This window comes from Bactrocera oleae, chromosome 6 (genome assembly GCF_042242935.1).
Source record: "Bactrocera oleae isolate idBacOlea1 chromosome 6, idBacOlea1, whole genome shotgun sequence".
Lineage (NCBI taxonomy): Eukaryota > Metazoa > Arthropoda > Insecta > Diptera > Tephritidae > Bactrocera > Bactrocera oleae.
The window spans coordinates 9,400,568-9,424,408 of NC_091540.1; the positions used below are offsets into that span (position 1 = coordinate 9,400,568).

General features: G+C 36.8%; 4 protein-coding genes across 5 annotated transcripts; 1 reads left to right on the plus strand and 3 right to left on the minus strand.

Moving 5' to 3' along the window:
* Positions 1-852: 852 nt before the first annotated feature.
* On the minus strand, positions 853-2,311 carry Pex16 (peroxin 16). The gene is made up of 2 exons (XM_014230818.3): positions 2,069-2,311; positions 853-2,015 (listed from the first exon to the last, which is right to left on the minus strand). The coding sequence occupies exons 1-2, from the start codon at positions 2,178-2,180 to the stop codon at positions 1,018-1,020; spliced, it is 1,110 nt and encodes a 369-aa protein (XP_014086293.1). The 5' UTR covers positions 2,181-2,311; the 3' UTR covers positions 853-1,017.
* A 248-nt stretch (positions 2,312-2,559) lies between these two features.
* LOC138855596 (vacuolar protein sorting-associated protein 26C) lies at positions 2,560-4,037 on the plus strand. The gene is made up of 4 exons (XM_014230807.3): positions 2,560-2,700; positions 2,767-3,312; positions 3,377-3,599; positions 3,664-4,037. Exons 1-4 carry the CDS (start codon positions 2,641-2,643, stop codon positions 3,747-3,749), a joined length of 915 nt encoding a protein of 304 aa, XP_014086282.2. The 5' UTR covers positions 2,560-2,640; the 3' UTR covers positions 3,750-4,037.
* Positions 4,038-4,045: 8 nt separating this feature from the next.
* LOC106614877 (solute carrier family 22 member 3) lies at positions 4,046-6,995 on the minus strand. Its single transcript, XM_014230805.3, has 6 exons — positions 6,531-6,995; positions 6,188-6,446; positions 6,023-6,126; positions 4,928-5,697; positions 4,675-4,856; positions 4,046-4,602 (listed from the first exon to the last, which is right to left on the minus strand). The coding sequence occupies exons 1-6, from the start codon at positions 6,758-6,760 to the stop codon at positions 4,429-4,431; spliced, it is 1,719 nt and encodes a 572-aa protein (XP_014086280.3). The 5' UTR covers positions 6,761-6,995; the 3' UTR covers positions 4,046-4,428.
* Positions 6,996-10,877: 3,882 nt separating this feature from the next.
* Positions 10,878-22,974, minus strand: LOC106614907 (uncharacterized). Of its 2 annotated transcripts, none has more exons than XM_014230850.3 (11): positions 22,728-22,974; positions 18,688-19,066; positions 17,208-18,229; positions 16,795-17,146; positions 16,031-16,739; positions 15,510-15,959; positions 14,883-15,450; positions 13,823-14,722; positions 13,572-13,748; positions 12,689-12,782; positions 10,878-12,624 (listed from the first exon to the last, which is right to left on the minus strand). In XM_014230850.3, the coding sequence occupies exons 2-11, from the start codon at positions 19,016-19,018 to the stop codon at positions 12,260-12,262; spliced, it is 4,968 nt and encodes a 1,655-aa protein (XP_014086325.2). In that variant the 5' UTR covers positions 19,019-19,066; positions 22,728-22,974; the 3' UTR covers positions 10,878-12,259. The 2 variants fall into 2 exon arrangements, with proteins under 2 accessions (XP_014086325.2, XP_036216800.2); XM_036360907.2 differs by lacking the exon at positions 22,728-22,974 and adding an exon at positions 19,325-19,476.
* Positions 22,975-23,841: the final 867 nt, after the last annotated feature.

Genomic DNA, 23,841 nt, shown 5'->3' on the forward strand with positions numbered 1-23,841 from the left:
TAGTATTCTGCAGAAAGACTGGTCTACATAGCCGGAACTATTTGAGGCATGTTACTGTGGCTTCAACGGCAACGCGCAAGTGCGTAATGTTAATAATTTAATTCATTATAAAATATTATTGATATTAATTGAAAGACTGGCTGACAGTAAAACAGGAACAACGTAATCTTCCGTTGCACCGAAGCTATAATAAACTTTACAAATAGAAAAGATTACAACAAGAAGTTGATTTTGATCGTTAAGTTTGTATGTCAGCTATATGCTATATGGTCCGATTTAAAAAAAATTTCATAGATTGTACCGTTGTTTTAGCCAAAAAACCATGCTAAATTTCTTGAAGATATCTTGTCGAATAAAGACGTTTTCCTTACAATGTTTTTGATCGTTCAGTTTGTATAGTAGCTATAAGCTATAGTGGTCCGATACCAGTAGGTTCCGACAAATGAAAAGCGGCAAAGCCCGTCCCACGACAGTCGGGTCTTCGTAACCGGAACGGACCCGGGTGTATTCCGGCCAAGGACTGTCAACTCGGCAGAATTCTGCCGCTACAACAACAACAACAAATGAAAAGCTTTTTGGTGAGAAAAGGGCATGTGCAAAATTTCATCGATATCGATATCTCAAAAACAGAGACTAGGTCGCGTATATACAGTGGTACATGGCTAAATCGACAACACTCGTCATGCTGATCATTTATGTATATATTTTTTTTACGAACATATATTATAGGGTTCCGACATTTCCTTCTTGGTGTTACAAACTTCGTGGCAAACTTAAGATAACTTGTTCATTTTACTTTTACCTGGACACTCATACTACAGACATATGTTTGAATAATGTAAAACATACATGTTGCTTTTACAAAAGTGTTTGCTTTATTGCTTAATTACTACATAATAGCATTTATGCTCGTTCCCTACCTCAATATTCTCCACGTTTAAATAAAATATATGCATTCTAAGTCAATACTAGGTTTGTAAAACATAAATCGAAAATATAATATATGGTATATATATTTTACGTTGACCATAAGTAATAATAAGTACCCTGCCAGTAGGGTAAATATTCACGTAATGGTCCTGCAATCATTTTGATCAGCGGTACATTGTCGGCCACAAAACCTAGCATTCGATCTAAGCGTGATTGTGTTATACGTTCATAAAATGGTGAACGCACCAAATATAATAGTAAGTTGATGCAACGACGTGATAGCTCCAACTTCTGTTCTTTGCTCATTTGTTGACGATGCTGGTGATACATACGTATGCTAACCAAATCCAATGTCAGTGAAACTACATATTGTTTCCAACGTTTCTCACCAAACAAACCCATTGTGGCTAAGTGTATTAACGGCTTGGCTATATACAGATATTCTGCTTGTACCAAACGGAAATTCACCGAATTGCTACCATTTTCTAATTGTTGTTCCTCTGCTAATTTGAAGTCGCGGTACTGTAGTGGCGGCGCACCTTCCACTTTACGTATCACGCGTCCCGAACGTTTCAATTGGAATGTAGTAGTGCTTTCGCCAAATACATTTGAGTTCAATTTTCCATTTTTTTCTGAGGACTCTTCGATTATTATACCATTTTTCAGCGCATTCTTTTGTTTCTTTATAATTGCACGCCGATTAAGTGCGGGGAGTGTAGGTGTTGTGATGATTTTCTGTGTCGAATGTTTTAGTATGTAGAAACGGCCTGCCGCTTTGGCGAATTGCACCAAAGCAATGAACAACCATTTGCCTTTACTTCCAAAAATGCGTTTTGCTGATATTTCAATGAAAACTTCACAATACTCTAATGTGGTCAACATGACCTTTAGTCGGTAAATATACTTTGCCTTTTTGTTGTAACTTTGCGCAAAGGCACTAGTACTTGCTTCTAGGTTCACAGGTTGCAAATCGGATATCAATCTGCTTTGTTGCGATCTGTCGATTATACGATCATTATACAGTACCAGTATATTGGATAATGTATACACGAGCTCGGAAACCACGTTTGAATCCGAAATACGTCCTAGAAATGCACTATTATACTATGAAATTATATGCAATTGAAAATAAACTTGCCAGCAATGAAATAAGATATCCATTTTGTGGTAGTCTCAACGTCGCAGACGGTTTCAGGGTTCGCAGCCACCCATTTTTCGTATGATTTTAATATCTTTTTTAAATTCTCCATAATAACTGTGTTTGTAACGCAGTTATTCGATTTTAAAACTCTTAATCTAATCTGAAACTGGATTAAAAGAAAAGCACTTTGCTCCAACTATTGAAAAAATAACAAAAAATCAAAGGCCATTCCCAGATTATTGAGAAATCGATATGTGGCGATTTTTGGTATGTGTGCAAGTAATCAAGAAATCGAAATTATCTATCGACTGAATTTCTTGTTATGATTAGAAAAATAAATGCGGCTGTATTTAACTTTAATTTTATTAAACAAAATACTGGAAGAGATTAAAAAAATATGCTTTATTTAATTATTTCTTCCGAAAAGTTTTAAAGTATATGCAATTTACGAATTCTGCAATCATGCACTATTTAAACAGTTTGAGTGACAATGTAAACAATGCAAACTTTCATAAAAACAGCTGTTGTATTCATTTTGCGTAAACTTTGTTTCCTGATAAACTGCCACAATGAGTTCAATTAATTTTGAAATACGTTTAAATAAGGAAAATAAAATATATTATGAAGGTGTAAGTAATTAAAAAATACAAATTTTAGTTTAAAAATATCAGTGTATTGAATTTAAAAACTTTCAGGAACTACTAAAGGGTTGCGTGCATTTCAATTGCACCACGGAAGCTAAACACGAAGGCATCCAACTTACACTAGAAGGTATAGTAAATCTACAGCTAAGTACAAAAAACGTTGGCGTTTTTGATGCATTCTACAATTCTGTGAAACCAATAACACTATTCAACACAACACTCGAATTAGCTGCGCCGGGTAAATTGGCGGCAGGAAACTCCGAGTTCCATTTCGAGCTCCCATTAGTATGTAACAAAGAACCGCGAGTGCTTTATGAAACATATCATGGTGTATTTATCAACATTAACTACCAGCTACGTTGTGACGTAAAGCGTAGCTTTTTGGCAAAATCTCTACAGAAAATTCAGCAATTTTGCATACAAAATAAACCCGTTGCAGTAGATACCAAAACGCTTACATCGACTGAGGTGAATTTCAGTATAAGTCCAGAAACATTACAAAAGTCTGCAAAGGAACGTATAAATATACCACGATTTCTAATAACAGGTAAACTAGATCAGACCGAATGTTGTGTAACACGGCCGTTGACTGGACAGGTGTGTGTTTATATGCAAATATTTATAATGTAATACGAATATATATATTTTTTTAAATTTTCAGTTAACAGTACAGCACACTGAAGTAGCTATAAAGTCAATTGAAATGCAATTACTGCGTGTGGAGACATGTGGCTGCACAGAAGGATATTCGAAAGATGCAACAGAAATTCAAACCATACAAATAGCAGACGGAAATGTTTGTCCGAAACTCGAAATACCTATCTATATGATTCTACCACGCCTGTTCACTTGTCCAACATTGATTACAAAGAACTTTAAAATTGGTAACTTTGCTGAGTTAACAAATCACTTAAAGTTTCTAATTTAAATTGATTTTCTCTTTCTTAGAGTTTGAATTAAATTTGCTGGTAATTTTTAAGGATGACTATGTAGTTACCGAAAATTTTCAAATTGTCTTAAAACGTACAGTGTGATAAATTGAGTTGAACTCATATTTAAATTACAATAACTTCGCATTTTCATGCATACCCAATACAAATAATATCAATATTGAAACAAAAAATACATATATAAAGTATATAGGATATATAAAGTATATTGGAACACAAAACAAGCAATTATAATAAATTAAGTATATCCAAATATCAAAAAAATAATATGCAATTAAGCGATCTATCAGATGTAGCAAGAAGCAATAACATTTAACTAAATTATCAATGAAATTTATAAAAACCTACCATATTCATTATATTACAATATCGATGCGTAATTCTGTACCAAGAACTCTAGGTAAGTCCTTATAATGTACAACAACATGTATTATACATTAAATATATTTGTCTTATATTGTATTTACAAAGTGACACCATAAAATGATTAACTGAAACAATTTTATTTACTATTATATTATTGTATATTACTGCTGACCATAAATGCTGCATATAATTTCCAAACAAGTTTTTTAACCTGACCTCTTAACAGATTTCTATACATACAAAAACATACATAAACACACATTTAAATTAAGTATACATACATATGTATATGTATGTACACAAATCTATTAAATATAGAATATTTTAGCAAAATGCACAAATTACATTTGTTTATACATATATACTCGCAAAAACTTCACTCCATCTGCAATCTAACTCATTCAACAATATTTGCCTTATTTTTACGCTTTTTATCATTCAATTGTTCGGCATCTTGTAACGTTGTTGGTAAGACTTTATCAGTCGTTTCAGGGAAGAGCAGAGTTAATGTACCGCTAATTAAGGCAAAGCTAGCAAAGAGTATTTGCGGCGCATACTCATAGTAATTGGCCTGAAAACAGTTGAATTACAATAATAATACATATGAGATACACAAAAATCTACTCGTAAGTTCAATTCTTACCAAAAGCGGTGCTTGTGGGGCCAACATCGATCCGATGCGTCCAACCATAGAGCAAAATGACAGTAAACTGTTGCGTACATTTGTAGGGAATATTTCCGAAGTAAAAAAGTATAAAATCTGAAAACTACATGTAATCGCAAATTTCCCAATTAAAAACAGCACCAACTCGGTAATCTCATGATCTAAAAGCATATAAAGGAAAAACATACTATGAACTTCGAAAGAACTGATTTACACATTTATACAAGCATACTTCCTCCCACCAGCGCAGTAATGCCCATACAAAGCGCACATACCAGCATAGAGCCGCACAGCGAATAGCGCCGCCCAAGGCGATCCATAATCAGTAGCGGTAAAATTAAGCCAGGCACTTGTACCAAGCCATTCAATTGGAAATTTGTGTACTTGTTACCGCCCAGCGTGACTGAGGTAAGACTCAAGCCCAATGCAACCAAAGTGTGCGTGAACCAGCAGAAGCAACAATTCAAGATACGCCAACGAAATAGCTTCAAAGCTTTCACTATCGGATAGTGGCTTTCTTGTGCCTGCCCTAGCTTTGCCTGATTTTCCGCTACCAGTGCCTTCAAATCATTCTCTGGTATTTCACGTTTATTTATGCGTGCGGCACGTTTGAGCAAGCGTGTAGCATCCTCCTCTCTACCCTGACTCAGCAGCCAGCGTACACTCTCCGGCAGCACGAAAAGAAAGAGTATCAGTAAGAGCGCCGGCGTGTAGAGCACGCGCAATAAATCACGCCAATTCTGGAAGCGTTGCGCTAAAATGCCCAAAAGCGCCTCGCCCAGCGAATAGAAAATCGTTATGATGGTAGCGGCGGCCACGCGTCGTTTGGGTCCCACTAATTCGATGGCTAGAAGAAATGCCGTGGGAAAGAGCGTACTACCAACAGCCATATCGATGAATTCGAATGCTATGAACATGTAGTAGTTTGTGGATATTGAGCGCAGTATGCCCATAATGCCGCTGAAGAAACCGCCGAAGGCGAGCATTGTGCGACGCCCAAAACTAAAAGCAATACAAAGAAAAAAATATAGATTAAATCGTTATCAAAATTATTTTCATGTAAATTCGTGTCTGTGTAGTTAATTTTTATATGTTTTAACTTTTTTGAAAAATTGGTAATCATTGCACCGCTAGTCTTATCGCATATCCATAACGTATTTATAGCTTATTATCGACGAAAATCAGAAAAATATTTTAAGAGTTACGAAATGTGCTCGACTGCAACACACAATCAAGCTTCTGACACCAGCTGTTACTGAAAGGCGCGTTGAACTTAATGAGTCCACATATTTGTTGCAGCCTTAAAATCCTTAAAAGTGTTACTTACCGATCTGCGAAAAATCCACCCACCGGTATGCCCACAAACTGTCCAATATTATTTACCGTACCAACCATGGTCAGCATCCATATACTCGAACAGAAAATGGAAAACTGAAATCACTAAAAACTGTAGAAAAAAAAATCTATAGAATGCCTTGTCTAACGTTGTTACCTCATTCGATATTGTATATTCAGTATCGCGAAATTTGAAATCGTTTTCACATTTCTCGGTAACACTTTGATTGAAATATTCCGGTGCGCAGAACTTGCTCGCGGGGTTTGCGTAGTAATTCGTGGTTATACGTGCCGAATTACCGTTAGTCACATAGCGTGTGCACTGATCATAGCTGGATCCCTTCATGGGTATGGTGTAGTTGAGCCATGGTTCATCATAGGCGCTCCAAGCGCTATCACACTGCGTCACGTTACATCTACACACACAGATTTATTGTCAAGTTTTATTATTATAATTATTGTGGTTTTTTATGTAACGCACCGAAATAGTTTTCACCCACCTGTGCACCACAGTACTCGCCGTAAACACATACGAAATGGAGAAGAACGCATTGAAGATCATCGGTATGCACAGTAACACATAGTTGAAGAGTTGAAAGCGCCCGAATTGTCCGATACGCACCAGAATGCCATCCAACGTGCAGTCATCGCCAACTTTAGCGGACTCTTCATTTGCATTCGCTACCGTCGCAGGCGCCGCGTTGTTTACTGCACCACTTTCAGTTGTCATGATCGCTTTGACAACTCCGTGATTAAAGTATTTTTTCTTTTCTTTAACTAAAGCGATTTTTTCCAACTGATCAGCGGCTTCTTTGGTTATTTTGATTTTAACGAAGTATTCCAAAATGCATACGGCAGACGCGCGCCAAAGCAACCTAGTAGCGCGACGTTCCTCAGACAAATAAAAAGAAGGTACACGGCATTGTTACTCTCGGGCTGCTCATTGCCTTGTTGATTGCGCCGGCGTGTTCGAGCTATTGGGAAAATTGCTTTAGAAGAACCCAGCGAGCATTAGAAATGATAATCAGTTTTTGTGTCTTATAGAACATTTTGGCATCTTAAAAACACTATACAATCGATAGTATATACTTTCTATACCCTTAACAGCGTATATTAAGTTTGCCACGAAGTTTGTAATACGCAGAAGTAAACGTCGGAGACCGTAAAAAGTATATATATCGCCTAATAAATGTCATATGTATATTTATGGTAAATGCCGTATGTATATATAAATATCATCAGCATGACAAGCTGAGTCGATTTAGCCATGCCCCTCTGTCCGTACGCTTACCAGTCACACAGTTTTTGTAATATCGATCTGAAAATTTCCACACGTCATTTTCTCTCCAAGAAGCTGCTCATTTGTCGGAACCGCCGATATTTTACCACTATAGGCTATAGCTGTCATACAAACTGATCGAACAACACCTACATTTTGTATGAAAAACTTTTTTATTTGCCAAGATATCTTTACGAAATTTGGCATGAATTATTGTCCAAGGCAACGTTACCATGTGCAAATAAATTGTTTATATCATATCACTATTCAAACTAACCGATTGACTGGTTACGTTTTTGGGATATTATATATACACGTAGTATAAAAGTTATAGTTAACAGATACTCTTGCCTGAAAACAATTTACTGCTAATTTTTCGTTCAGATTGAACTTTTTTTTACAAGTTCGCTATTTTACGACAAACTGATGTAAAAACATACGTATTTGACTAGCAAGTCGTCACATAAGATCTCGTTTTTTATTTAGTTTCAGCTAGCACAAGTTCGTAGATTCACCGTCTCCCGCCGAACTCTCTTTGAGAAGGATGATTCCATAAATTGGCCCATAGCAAAGACACTACATTCTCTACTCTTTATTCACAAATTAAATTGGCGCAATTAGAAATTTTTTGAGCACTCCAGACTGGCCTAATTGCTTAATACCTATGTTGATGACACTGCATAATATACATAATACCTCATAATCTCATCTAAGCTTATTTTACATTGTAATATGTTTGCTTATAAAATAGTATTTCCAAATTTGCTAAATCGCCTAATAAATGCTTACTGGGTGTTGTAAGCAAGCACCTTACTTATAAAGAGCGCATAGTCTGCTTATTTACATACTTGTACTAATGTTTATGTGCGTATAATCTATATATATGAGAGCATATTGGCGGCTATAGTTCTTGATTGCCTGCTTGTTATCACTATTTTTAGACGTTCTTGCTTTATTTTGGAAGCTTCATTCGAGAGCGATACTCATTGTATGCGCGTTTTTCTTGTACTCATACATCTACTCCGCTTATCAGCTCAAAACTTTGGCTATAAACTGTGCATTCATACTTACATACATGTGTATGTATGTACAGCTAAATCTACAAGTATATGACTTCATTTATCGACAGGTAGTTTTACGTGTGCTGCGCTAATCGCCGGCTCGTGAGGTAAAATCACACAGCAGGCAATTAGATGATCATATATCTTGAATTGAGGTATATTGTGTGTAAAAACACTGTAACCATTCTGGTATGCGGACGTACCACCATGATGTACTGAAAACTCATTGATATAAAAAATATGTAGTTTTTTTCGCCTCTCACTTTTACGAGAAGTGAGTGCTATTTATAATTTAAATATAAGCAAACTTATCGTTGCATAGAAATGTGTAGACGGCTGTTAGTGTTTCTGAGTCCAAATTTAAAATAATAATGTCAGTGTAGTGGTTCTGACACTTTTTATGTAGATAATTTGAAAATTTTGGAATATGAAATGTTCTTCTATGACTTTCGACACAGTAAAAATATATCATTCGATAGATTTCATATCGAAAATTCATCGTCTAAACCAACCGAAAAAGATAGGTAGCCCTAGTAAATTGTAACTAAAAAATTATATACAGTAGTGACGTAACTGCTATCTTATCAAATCTCATCATAATGCCATTAAGCCAAATAATATTAGCGATCTGACATATATAATGATAAAATGACATTAGTGATAAGTAAACATACGAATAGGATGTCCGTATTTTTAGCTATTAACGGTAATAGCTATAAATCAAAAATAATTGCGGCTGCTTCATACACATACGTACACATTAATAGTCGTCAATATTTACTCCCACTTCTCATTCTTTTTATTTGGCTAAATGCGGTAACCAACGACAGCTACTTTTCCTGACAGTGGGCCTTAAGTATAAAAAATGGTACAATCCCATATTCATTAGAACCAAACTGTTAAAACATCGACCTTTTCAGGTTTTTCAATGTTTATTCTTCATTATCGCTTTCAAAATATTAATTTTTCCGTCGATTCTTGTATGCCAATGTTCAACTTAATTTCCCAAAATCTTCTTATTAGGATGCTCTATTCATAATTAGCTCTAGTTTCCTGTACCTTTTATGGTCTGCAATGACTTATGGCAAGTTCTCATAGCGGATATTTGTTTTTAATGCGCACATCTAGTGTGAGCGCCTAAATAGGGCGATTTTTTGGTGATTGAAAAAAAAAACTTTATCAATTGTTTTATAATTTAATATAAAAATGCACAGTACAATTTTTTAAGAAAAAATTAAATATCTTTCGAGTTACACGTGATCTTCGAACAGGTCCTCTACTCCTGCAGAGATTCCGGCCTTCATCGTGGATGAAAACTAACAGAAAATTCTCCACTAGAAGATATTCTGTGCATTGGAATACGGTCAAAAAAATTGGATAAAATTGCGGCGGTTTAAATAAAAAAATTTAATCATATCAATTAACGGGTAGGCCATTGTATGGAGAACTATATATCGAACATGCAGGAAGAATTTGTTAGTTAGCGCTCAATTGTCTTCAAGTAATCACTCAAGCACTACTCACACGGACTCGAAAAGACTGCAGGGCAGTTGTTGGTCTAGTCACAGGTCACAACTTACTAGCATCACATGAAAGCCGTATGGACATTATTAACGATAACACGTGTAGAAAGTGCAGCGAAGTATGCATAAGAGAGACGCTGGAACTTGCGAGAAGGTCTCTGCTTATGTTCGGCCTTAACTAGAATTCGGCTTAGATACCTAGGAGCGGCGCAATTCAAGGAGCTGGAGGAAGTATCAGAATTAGATATCAAGCCTCCACTAAACTTTGAAAAAAGCGTAACCTAACCTTACTTAACCTAATAACTCGAGCAAATTTGAAAAAATGTAATTTGAAGAAAAACGCGTTGGAAGTTAAACTAACAAAGCTGTTTGCATTGAACGGCAACACTTTAGAATACTATAACTCAAAAACTATTTGAAATATAGATTTAAAATAGAATGTATGTAGTTGTAGTATGTTTTTTTTTTACAAGGTATAACCTATTGAAATATGAAAAAAATCAACTCATCACTTAACCGAGGAAAACATAACAGCAATCAATCTTTATCTCTTTCAATTAATGCTTTAAGATTGTTCTTGATAAATTAAATTCGCTTAAACTGTTTTGTAACAAGCTTACAAGTATTGCTCAAACTTAGTAAATAAATAAAAAAGAGTCACGTGCCATTTACAAATTGCATTGTACGGTGGCTCGCTTTCTATCACCAATTGGTCAATAAAAAGTAATTGCATTGATTAGACATCTGAGGAATACGGCGAAAAGCTGTTGCATAATTTAATAAAAATATTCTAACTAATTACGAGGTAGATAGTTTTTTTCTATTTTAATAATACAATAAATAATATTAACTTAATTCTTTTCAACTAGAGTGGTGGGAAAAAAATTAAAATTTTAAATTTCGCTTTGATGCTTCATTTAGTTTTGAATAAAAAATTTGATACCATATTTATATTTCTGTACAGCAAAAAACACACAGTTTGTTTTTTTTAAATTTGCAATTTTTAATTTGATTTAAAATATCACTTTATTTGGAGAAAAAACATGGAAATGTTCATGCGCGCTTACAACTTTAGTATATGTCTGTATGTAAGTACTATATATACATATATACCATGAACAAACGTTTACATAATTTTTATGATTTGCGCATATTTAATATCAATTGAAGAATGTCACTGTATTTGTATACTTGTATATAATGTGTATGCACCTACATATGTATAAAAGTGTTATGTAATATTTTGCAATAAAATTAATAAAGTGACTTAAATAACTAGACGCTTATGTAGCGAGAGTGTGTGTATGTAAAAGCGGAGTATATAATATGTACAACATTTAATTGTATATATATATTATATAAGCTGCAATTATTTGTATAACTGTAAAAGTATAGACTAATTCAAAAAACGTATACGCTTCTTTAGCATAATTTGTTTTGCACAGACAATAATAATGCTTAGTAAAAATGCTTAAAAACTATACTGTAAGTTTGTTAAATCATAAAATACTGCTTGTTAATACAAAACTATTTTATATAAGCCTATAAATGCAATACAAATATAATAATTTAATTATATTAACGCTTTAATAATAGCCACGTGATAGCATCACAGATTTGTGTTGTCTCTCATGAGTATTTAGTAAAACAACAAATCTTTGCAACTTTTTGTTTTAAGTGCCATAAAATTTTTCAATTAAAAAAATGCATTTAGAACTTGCAGTAATTAAATGCGCAGTGAAAATTATTATTTAAAAATAATTAGAAAATGTTATACACATTTTTTTATAAAATTTGGAAATTTTAACTGTAAAAAAAATGCAAAATTGCACTATGGAATTCGTGCAGTCAATGTGTATTTTCCTTATTTCCACTACAGCTCAGTTACGTATAACGTATAACAAGCCGAAATGGCTTGTGCCTCTTTCTAAACTTAAAAACAAACAAAAAAAAAAGAAGAAGTAATAATAAACGCACTATTTTCTACTCTTAATCTTAAAACAATGTATGTGTGTGTGTGTTTATGGCTTGCCTACTATAACATAATAAATACAATAATTTCCGTAATATTGCAGGTATACTAGAAGTATGTGTGTGTGCATATACATATGTATGTAAATAACTTCATTTATAGCGTAAATTGTTTATGCCTCTCAATATACAACATTTGTTATACGCTTTTGCGTCTATACACTAAACTATGTGTTCATTAATAATATTCATATAATTTTGTTGTTGTTAATTGTATGCATACACATAGTACTATGTACTTGGCGAAGTTTTTCGCTGCCGCGAACGCATTTAAACAATTATATGCGTTTTTGCTTGCCATCTTGTTGCCGTCTATTCTAAGTGTAATGATTATCTCAAAGGTTATACATGGGGTTACTAGTGGCATCGAATAGCTGTGTGCCCGTCGATTCGATCATGGAACGCAATGCAATGCTGCGCTGTTTCGAAACCGCTTTACGTAATGTAAGTTCAAACACATTATTCTCATCGATGTTGTCCATTGGCAGATGATCGCGTGTCAGCACAGTTTCGTTGTCGCACAAGTTTTGTGTTGGCTTATCTAACTCTTGGAATGTCAATTTGTCATTGACATAATTGATACGATTATCGTTGAATTCTTTTAGGTATGCTTCGGTTTTCTGGTGTTTGATCGCTTCACTGGGAAAGCATTGCAGTAGTTCTTCGAATGACAATTCAGCCACCAGATTGTTAAGAATCTCTGTGTGTGGTTTTGTAATAATTTAGAGGTTAAGTAGAAAATTTTGTTTAACTTGTTGGCTTACCGGTTATATGCGCCTTCCAGTTAGGCACCAAGTGTTGTTTACTTAGGATTTTCTTCAGCAGTGACTCCCAATGCTTAGGCGTAAAGCCGTTTGACTAAAAAATAATATTAAAAATAATTATTAGAACAGCAAAAAACAATAATGTCGGCTGCACCAAAGTTACGGTGCTATAGTAAGATTTTGATATATGATTTTGTATGTTAGCTATATGCTATAGCAGTTCGATTTGAATAATTCCTTGGGAAATTATTGCATTGTTTTGGACATTAATGCTTGCGCAATTTCGTGGGGATATCGTGTATATTACAATAAAAAAGTTTTTTTTATACAAGGGCTTTATTTTGATCGATCAGTTTGTATGACAGTTGTTGTTATTATAGCGGTTATCTAATCTTGGCTGAGAAGCTTCAGTTTGGTTGTCATCGAAGTCTTCTACGGAGTGGGGTGTTAGATGAGTGAGATTTTTTGGGCATGGGTGGTTAGAGTAATGCGAAAACTCGTTCCACGCAGCACACATATGTCATTTCGGCGTCAATTCTGGATAAGTAGGAGTTTAACCTACTGCAATATCTAGTACGAAATGGCGCAAGAGGGCTTCGATGACAGTTATGTGCTATAGTGGTCCGATATTGGCGGTTACGAGAAATGCGCAGCTTCTTAGGGAGAAAATGACGTGTGAAAACGATATTCGTATATGAAGACAGACAGACTGAAATGGCTCAAGCCACTCAGCACGTCGCACTGATTATTAATAATGATTAATATTATATATACTTTGTAGGGTAACCGACGTTTTCTTCTGGGCGTTACAAACTTCATGGCAAACTTAATATTGTTCGGGGTATAAATATTAAACTTTAAATATAAGCTGCCTATGCCTCACCTTGCCATACTGCCACATATATTCGGGACAGAAGTTCAGCATGTAGTTAATGGCTAAATGTTTCGGTAAAACAATAACCAAAAAACTGTCGATACCAATTAAATCCGGTGTTTTTTGTATGAATGCTATAAACTCTTCAATAATCTCGCGATCGATTTTTGTGGATGCCAAGAGTGACTAAAAAAAAAGTAGAAATATAATATTATATATTAACTCATACACATAAGAGCTTAGGTTATAGTAGCACCAACCTGTATCTTCAGCGTTAACGTTAACAGCTCGTTATGCCAACCTAGGAAACGCACCTCGCACTCGCCCTCGTCGCGATTGGGAAAACTAAAGTCATCACGCCTAAATGGCGGCAAACGATTCAAATATTGTGGACGATCTAACAAACAGGGTATTGGTCGTAAATATGTTTTTATATGTTGTTCAAAGTGTTCGCCACTCAATTTGTAGTCCGGTATGAATGGCACATAAATGATTTTACGCTCCTCTGGCACACCAGTGGGCTGCGCAGCGCTGTAGCTAGCTGATTTTGTGTAGTAATACTGTGTACACGCGTTTTGGCGCAATAAATTATTTTGCTGTTGCTGCTGTTGTTGTTGTTGTGCGCGCAATTCTTGCAAATGCCGTATCATGAACTTAATACACTCCATACGTAAGCTAACAAAATCCTCATTAACGGGCTGTTGCTCAACATCGGCTGGCTGTAAATCAGTTATAAGATCGCTCAGCGACTTCAGGCGACCCATGTACATGCGGAATAGTATTTTGAGACCTTTTAGATTCGTTTCAGCATCGCTGCTAGCTTGTGATGGCGTCTGCTGTTCATTCATGTCCAATTGTATGGGTGAGAGTGTTATGTTGCGTTTATATGGCGAGTTGTGCTCATGCAGTTGATCGTAGACAATGCGATTACGATTTGTAGGATGCGAATAGCTACGTTCGTCCATGGATGAGCTAGCGCCTGAATTGGATTCAGGCAATGAATTAACAATCGATTCGTTGTCGCGTTCACTATTCAATGAGGGCGCTTTCGACGAAGTTTCATCGTATTCATCGCCGCCAACCATGTGCGGAGGCGAGTGCGAGGGCATGTCATGTGGATTGTGCATGGGATTAACGTCGAAAAAGTCATAATAATAGACCTGGAAGAACACAATATTTTACTTAACTATTTAACAATAAAAATAAGAGATAGCTTAGTAAAAAACTCTCATAATATTGTGGCATAGACAAAACTTGCCAACAAAATATATAGGTACCAAAAATTATTAACGACTTTTATTTTCATTAAATTTTTCGCACCTGCAAAATATTCACAAACACCTTCTGCGAGGTCTGATAGCCCTTGTGACCGATATGCGAGGCGATATAGTTGAGAAAGAGTTGTAAAATGATTTCCAATGTAATACTATGCTCAATGCAAAGCGCATGTATGAATACATCGCTGATAGCCTCAATCAAGTCCGTGTTCTCTGTGGCTAACAAAATGGTTTCAGTAAAATCTGAGAAAGAAATCACACCATGAGCAGTATGCGTTGGTCCGAGCAGAACGCTTGCCGCAGGCGCTTGTCCAAATGATGGTTTACGCTTGTGTTGACGACGCGCCGCTTGTGTTGCGCTTGTAGATTTGTGTAGTTGTTGCGCAGCGTTTGTCGTAGCAGTGGATGCATTACGATATTTAAAGGAGTCATAATGCTGTGAACCGCGTCGTTGAAAGAGCACGGTGCCATCATCGAAGAGCACATTCTTATGCTTGATCAGTGCCACGGCCAATTCACGACGACTCAGACGTGCGACTACTTCCTGTGCGAGCAGATAGTTGGACATGCGACATGCTGTTACAGCGAGCAGTAAGTTTTCGTCGGGATTGCTTTAAGACATTGTTATTAAAGAAAATGAAAACCATTAAAATTTAGTCTGTAAACTTACAGCTTGTCGAGATATTTTAGGTAATTGACCAACTCTCCACTTATTGCATCGGCCACCACTGGCGAATGCAGCATGATTTGTGGTATGTCCACGGGCGAATATTTGATAAACATATTGAGAAATTCCAATGACAAAGGCACTTGTGGATAGCCTTGTTCTATAACACGATTCGGTGTGAAAAATGGTTTCACCAATTGATTAAGAAATGCGGCCAATAGACGATCAGTGCCTAAGCCGAGTAGGAACATTTTCACAGTATAAATTAGACCGATCAATTGCGTCTCATCAATTACTGGTGAATTGCTGCAGTTGCCAAATGGAAGTTGTTGTTGCTCTATGTATGCAGGCTGCACATAAGAGTTAATGTAATTGCTGTAGATATCGGCAAGTTGTAGATTACACATTTTGTAAAACCCAGTGGCCTGCAGGTACACCTCTTTCTTGCGCGAACTGTCAAATTAATTATGCATAAAATGTTAATATATAACAATAGTGCACAGTTATAACGAAAAAATCATTACCGTATTGAAAAGTCTGCCAATTTGCGACAGTTCTCCACAAACTTGCAGCGCAGCTGTTGTTCACGCTCCTCGGCCAATTGCTCGCATTGCAGCGATAGACTCAATCGTAGCATGACGTGCGCCTCCTCCATTAAATCGTAAAAGTTTGTGCTGCTGGCCGCACGATACGATTCTGCAATTGCCTCCAAATCCTCAATCACATGCTCCACCGGTGGCACCTCCAAATTATAGAGCGTCCATTCATTGAGCTGTGTTTGTTGTGCCGCATTGTTGCTGCTGCTGCGTAGCAAATTCTTCACTTTAGCCTCGGCTAGTATGCGCGCAGCAATATTTCGTCCACTCGCGTTACCAACGCCACCACCGCTACGTCTTTTATTAGCTTCACTGTTGTTATTGGCCAGTGCACTATTTGTAATTAGCACTAAATTGTTGCGATTCACGCAGACATATTGCACATGCATGAAGGCGCAGAGGCCGATAACAGCAATGGCCGAATTGACATCAGGGCTGGATTCCTCGGGGAAAAGCCCACCCAGTGTGGGATATTCAAAGCGATTATTGTAGAGTTTATGACCAATGCGTGACGTGTGTGTCTCGACTGACTCTGTGGTAATTGCATAGATGACATAATCGTTGATGTGCACTCTCAAAACGGGCGCGGTGAAAGAGTATGTGGCGATAGGCTTCTCATTCTCACTATACCATTTACCTAAAAAATTAAGTGTTTATTAAATTGTGCTTAAAATAGTACATATTCAGCATACCTTGTGCACAAAACTGATAGAGATAACCGTCGACACTGCTTGCCACCAACAAAGCATAACCAACGCAACTCTGATGCTTTTCGGATTTGAGTGTACGCCGATTGGCGTGTTTGGTAGTGGTCACCGCACCAGGCACCTGCTGATTGCCCATATCGTATTCGGAATCCGCTAAATCATCCTCGTGTGGATTGCGTTGGTAAATCGCTTTCAGATCCATGCAACGCAAAATATCCACAATGCGTCCATTCGGTTCCGAAGACTTCATACAGATCTGCAGCAATTTACGCACATCATATTGAACACTGGTGTCCTCGTTGTAGGCGTACGTCATGTTGCCATGGCTGGAGACACGCTGCAAAAAGATTGCACGTTATAATAATTCAATTTGCTTGAAAATTTATGCCCGCACTCACCTGTACATTCATAGCTTTCGCTTCATTAACCAGCTTAATTTTAATATCGTTAGCGCGCGCCGGCATAATTATAATCTCTTGTGTATCACTCACACAACCACCACCGCTACCAATCGATGTCGTGCCCATACCGCCGCCACCACCACCAATATTTATAGCATCACCCAACTCCCATTGAGATTTTAAATCCACTTCGAATTCACGTCCACAAGCCGAGTTCACTATGCGCGCCACATTGAAATCGATTGGTGTGCGTCCTGGAAATCCGGCCACGCCCATCGGTCGACCACTTGATGTCGTTTCCAACGAATCTGTTTCAAAGCTGTTGTGACTCGAAGGACCAGCGCTTGCTTTGCTCATTAGACTCGATTCCGTGCTAGATATAGCCTCGTCGACATCTACGTCAGCCACATCCTCCAAACAGACACCACCACCACCGCCGCCACCGACGTAGTCATTATCTAATGGGCTGCAATGTACGCCACCAGCTGCGCTGCTGCCCACCACATCGACCACTTTGAAGGCGACACAGTAGCGATTATTCATAGCAGCTATGACATTCTCGGCAAGACACAAACGCAGTGGCACGAAATTTAGATTTACAAAAAATTTAAATGGTAGAAAGTCAATGTAGGAGAACCGCGGCTGCGTGGTCTCGTGTGTGCATTGTGTGTACTCGTATAGGTAGATGCGCTCCTTGCTGCTCACTATAATGTTGCCAGATGTCTGACAGCATTGTATGAGGTCGGGCGGGCTACGCAAAGGTAACTCAATCACATCGATGCTCTCCACTAGTGGTGCCTTGGGTGTGGTCATAGAGGCGATGCGTATTGTAATAGGTAGGTCGATCAATTTTGCTTCGGAAAATTTCCAAAAATTGGCATAAATGCGTACAAACATTTTGGTATCATCCTCCGGACAAATAACGGTATTATTACTACTGCTGGTGCAGCTAATGCCAGTGGTGCCACTTTGTACTGGAGTACCAAGTGTCTCTTTTTCCAATGTGAGTAAATATTTGCCTACGTTAAACGAAAGGAACGAAGGGTTTAAGAAATCTATCACTCAACGAATTTAAATGTAGTTACAAACTATTATCGATTAATATTAATATATCGATAAACATCGAATACGATATATAAATGAATATTTTTTGTCGAATATTTAAATCATTGCCAGAAGTATCCAAGTGAGTCAGAATCTTGTTCTCTTAATGAATAACAATGAAAATTTTGACGAATCTCTATTTGACTACCTTCTAAGGTTAAACGTAAAAAATATGGTAGCCCATTATTAACTGGGCGATACTCGTAATCTAACATAAATAGGGTATTTTAAAGTGTGAAAATACAAATATCTTTATATTCAATAACTTTAATATCGATATATTTTGTGTTAAATCGATTATCGATTATAATCGATACCATAACAATGTAGATTAAAAATTCGGTACTTCTCTTACTGAACTCATCAAACTCACCTGCTTCACAGTAGATCAAGTGCACCACCTCGCCCACCGTTGCGAGAGTATACTTCGTGGGTAGTCGTTCGTCCGCAGCAGCTTGGGCAGCAGCCGCCGCCGCCTCAGCCTCAGCAGCGGCATACTCACTGGCCGTGGTAATTGCATTCAAATCGATGCCATTCAATTCATTGCGTCGCTGCTTACCACCGATATCATAAATTTCGATAAATTGCTCGGCGCTGCTCACAGCAATGCGACTGGAATCTATCAATGAGGCGGATAGAATGTCGCCATTCAGAGAGTATGTATGTTGCTTGGCAAAATTATAGGCCTGCAGAATTTTCACCATATTCACAGCTGGTTGACGTGGCGATTTAAAAGATTACACTGCAGAGCGCTGCAAAGAATCGAGATTTCACATGTTAAAAATAACTTTTATTCTGCTCCGATGTGCTGCTGAAATTTTATAAAATCTACATTTTCTCTAGTTCTAAGTTCCTGCGCGATTTCTGCACGCGTCCAACGCCCAACGAATCATGAGTGACTTCATGCCACGGTGACAGCACTTAGCGGCATATACGGGCGTGTCACACATGCTTAGCATTTAACTGAATACATGGAAAATAATAAAAAAATACGCCACCAAACTGCTTACATAGCAATATTTTAGACACTCTTTTTAGCGTGAACCGACGCTTCACTGCAACACCTTGCAAAAAAAAGTTTTTGTTTTATTCTAACTGCCACGGCGCGCTTATGTGTTCATAATGCACTAGTTCACGCAGCCTAGTTGTCGGTGCGACTGTGCGCGTCGCTGTTAAAACCCAAAATGAAATAATGTGCCGCTGACACTTGACGCGTTTTGCTTTGCGTATTTACCTTCGACACAAGCGCTGACACCACCAACCACGAGCTGGCGATGCTAAATGGAGCGAATGACATCAAATCAGCTGAAGTGGTCACTCAGACGTCGCATACACGTACATCGATGCCTACATAAGAGATCCCACCCGACTGGTCAAGTGGTCACCAACCGCCCACTCAGCCGACATAGCCGCCTATTTAAGCATGCATGCAAGTACATATTTGTAGTAAAGCGTTTGCGCTTCTGCTTTCCATGCAAATAGCATACTAACAGTTTGTTTACATACACAACCTTATTTACATTGTGTCTAACATTTACTGGTGTTTTTGTCTTCCGTTTGCTAATTGTCATATGTGCTTGTTTGTAATTGAAAAGTTATTAATTGCATGTTAAACAGGGTCGTCTTATGAATATTTTTTTGAGTAAAGAAATTCAGAATAAAATTAGATAGTTTATACACACATATTTATAAATTTTCTATAGCAATTATTTTTGTGAATTTTATTTGCTTTTTTGTTATAATAGCCCCGCTGATTTGAAGAAAATTTTTGAGAAAAAAATTAATATATTGTACTAAAAATTTCTCTCTTGCGAGTACGAAAGTGGTATAAATATTATTTAGACAGAAACCGGTAGTAATCACTTAGTACCAGATACGTACTATAAAGTAGATGCCTAAGAGCCTTCCAAGGTACGTCGATATCGATGTGTGTGGCGTAGCATGGTCCTAATGAAGCACAAAACCTCTCTTAATGGCCGCTTCTGTGCGCTTGCTTCCTTCAGACGATCCAGTTGTTGACATTATGGGTCCAAATTAAGAGTATGGCCGCAGGGAAACAGCTTATGGTAGATAATTCCCTGTCAATCCCACCAAAAACATAGCACTACCTTTCTAACCGTCAAAACCACGACCGTTTTCGTTTGACGTTCTCCTAAGTGAGTGATTATACAGCACTATTAACCACGCGCTTCAGCAATGGATCGACTTTTGCGGTTTAGCAGCAATTCGCAGTAGGAAATTCGGTTCATGAGATTTTTGTTTCTAGAAAACCTAGATTTTTAAGGCTTAAATCGGAGCAGCTGCTTTTTCTAGCAGTTAGATTTCTGTCATTTTCGCCAATTTTGCTAGAACTTTATTAATAGAAAAAATTAAGTTTTTTAACCCATTATGTGGAAACTTTCCGAAGAACTGGTGTCTATTGCGTTGGGTGGTAGTTGCCTAAGAGAAAACTGCTTAGTAATATCCTGCATACTCGTGGCAAGCCACTGCCATACTCAAATAAATTTCAAATCACTTATACGTAGTACCTCGTAGCCTCTCATGACATGTTCCTACCACTGTCTGCTAATATTTACAAGCCCTTCGTTGGAAGAAACTCAATACTCAAAGCAAAACAATATAATTAGGACAGTAAACTAAAAAAATATATTATTAGCTCTCATTTAACCAATAGCATTCTAGGCTTCTAAGGCGAAGGCAACTTAAATTTTAACAAAACAAAAATAGAATGTCATGCAAAACATTAAATTAATTAAAAAAGAAAGGCGCGCAGTGAAAAAGGCACATAATTCATGCCATAAAAAAAAAGACATGAAGCAAATGTTATATTAGTATGTTTGTATAACATTAGGGTGGTCAGTTATACTTTGTGAAAGAAAATATTTTTACATTCTGAACAGGATATTATATTATATTTGTAACAACTAGAAGGAAACGTCGGCGACTCAATTATATATATGTGTATACATAAATGATAAACATGACTAGCTGAGTCGATTTAATCATGTCCGTCTATTTGTCTATATAATAAATTAACATTAAATTTCAAGAAACAGAATTCCATTAGACAGAAGAAGACATAAAGCATTTGGCACAAACAAATTTTAAAAATACGTAAGGAAAATATAATATATGTGAATAACATACGGAATGAGTGATGACGATTTTTGGGAATAATTTTGGATAGACACGCGTTCTTGCCTAACGAATATGATAAGTTGCGGATATCGACAATAAAATGGATAAAGTCACGCATGCTTATGATTTGTTGGCAAAAGAACAGTAAATATATTGTAAAGGTAGGCGCGACTGTGAAATTAATGGAAGTTTATTTCCGGCTGAATGTTGGCCTATTCAATAAAAAAAAATCGTCGAATAAAAAAGCACACAACCAACGCACGTCATTTCTCTATCTTCAATGTTGCCGAAAGTTGTCGCAACCATTTCCAAACTTGAAATTGCGAAATTTCGCCTGTGCCCACGATGGTTGCGCCTAAATTAGATGCATTAGCGCAAAAGACTGGCGCTGCTAAAATGACTAGGTCATAATAAAGCAATATTTTAGATTTGCGCCCATTTTAGCTTATCGCCTTCAATCTTGATTGAGCTATTAAGAATCTTTGTTGACGCATGAAAGTTTAACACTTTCATTCATACTTCATAAACAAAATTATTTTACCGCAAAAAGCTTGACCTCATTTTGCAATTACGCCTCAAACAACGTGAGCGTCAAATTTCGCTTGTTTATGTGCATAGGTGTGTATGTGTGTATACAAATTCGATATGGCGGTTAATGACACCGAACGGAAACGGAAAAGGCATTGCTTCAGCCAGCGAACGCACAAGTTCACGGCTTGCACACATTCACACATACACCTATGAAAGTTATAAATACAAGTTTGTGTGTTGAAAACGATGGCTGGTCAGAGCAGGAAGGCGCGTTCGCGTGTTCGTCGTGTGTGTTCGCCAACATCACATTTGCGTTTGTTTATGCAATGCTTAATATGTGTGCAAGCGCACACATTTAACTATTTATAAAACTGTATGCATATGAATGTCTGTTTGTGTGCATTTGCTTGAGTCCTTTGGCTATTTTTAGCGCAAATGCCAATCGACTTTGTTACTTGTTTAACATTGATTTTCTAGTGCAACACCAACAACAACAACCTGCAACTGCAACTAAAAATAAGTTGTGCAATCAAGCGGTATTTGTTGTTGCTGTTGGTATACTGAGATTTTTCTGCCTAATTTGCTGACCATAATTTTTGCAAACGAAAAATCAATAACTCTGTTCCAGTGCCCCGAAATCGGGTACATATTTTACATAACCAAAAGTGCTGCTTAGCTTAAAATCTTAATATTTAATAATGAATTATAAATGCACTTTTATTCTATATTGTAATTAGCACTTACTTTTGCTGACATCTAAAGTAGTCAATTAAATTTCGTGTAGGAATTCAATTTTGATACTCTGCCTTTATCACTTAATTCACTTGCACACAAAATTTAGCGCTTTTAATATTTTTTTAACGCACACACACACACACTCAACTCATATCTGTTTTCTATTAATTAAAATAAATTAATATTTAATTGAAACCACCCGAGTTCAAACTTTTCTGGACTCGCACTCTATCAGAATTATATGTTTTTTGTTTTCTGTTTTGCATTGCATTCGGTTTGGTGTGTCAGAGGATGACAACAATTGTTGACAGCGCCCTTTTCATTTATGCTTTGTGTCTCGTTCGTAATCTGCAGAGTTGAATTTTACAGTATGTTACAAAAAAAAAAAACTTTTTTATAAACTAGAAGTGAAATAATTAAATAGAATAGTATTATTTTTAAACTATGTGTATTTATAGTAGTACATAGGACAGTACATATCTAAAAGCACAATTTTGATAGAAATTTACTTTGTTTTTTCCCCTGAGTAGAAAAATAATTAGAAAATTCAAAGGCTCTACGGTGGCGGCTTAAATATAATAACGACTTCCGAAGCTTTAATACACAGAAACTTCAAAGACTCTATGGCGGCGGTAATTTTCAGGAGTTCACTACTTCCGAAGCTCCAATACAAGGAAAATTCAAAGATCCCACGGAGACGGCTTAAATATAATTTCCAGCAAGTCAGTACTGCCGATGCTACAATATGTTATATTTATATCCTATCAAATAAAAAATTCGATACAAGAACTTCATTTTCATCGATCTGTTTGTATACCAGCTATATGCTAAAGTAATCCACTATCGGAGGTTCCCACAAATAAGCAGCTTCTCGGAGAAAAACAAGAGGTGTGCAAAGTTTCAGATCGATATCTCAAAAACTGCAGGACTAGCTACGACAAGCATATAAAAATATGTGGCAGTATTTCTATACCGCATTAACTATTCACTTGCTTTCTGAAATGTCATTGCATTTGCTTAGTGATTGGCTCAACTATTTACGTTTCTCACAGTGCCACAAACGATGTCATCATTATCAGCTGACATCAGCACGTTCGTTTGTCAAGTAAATTTGTGTTTAATG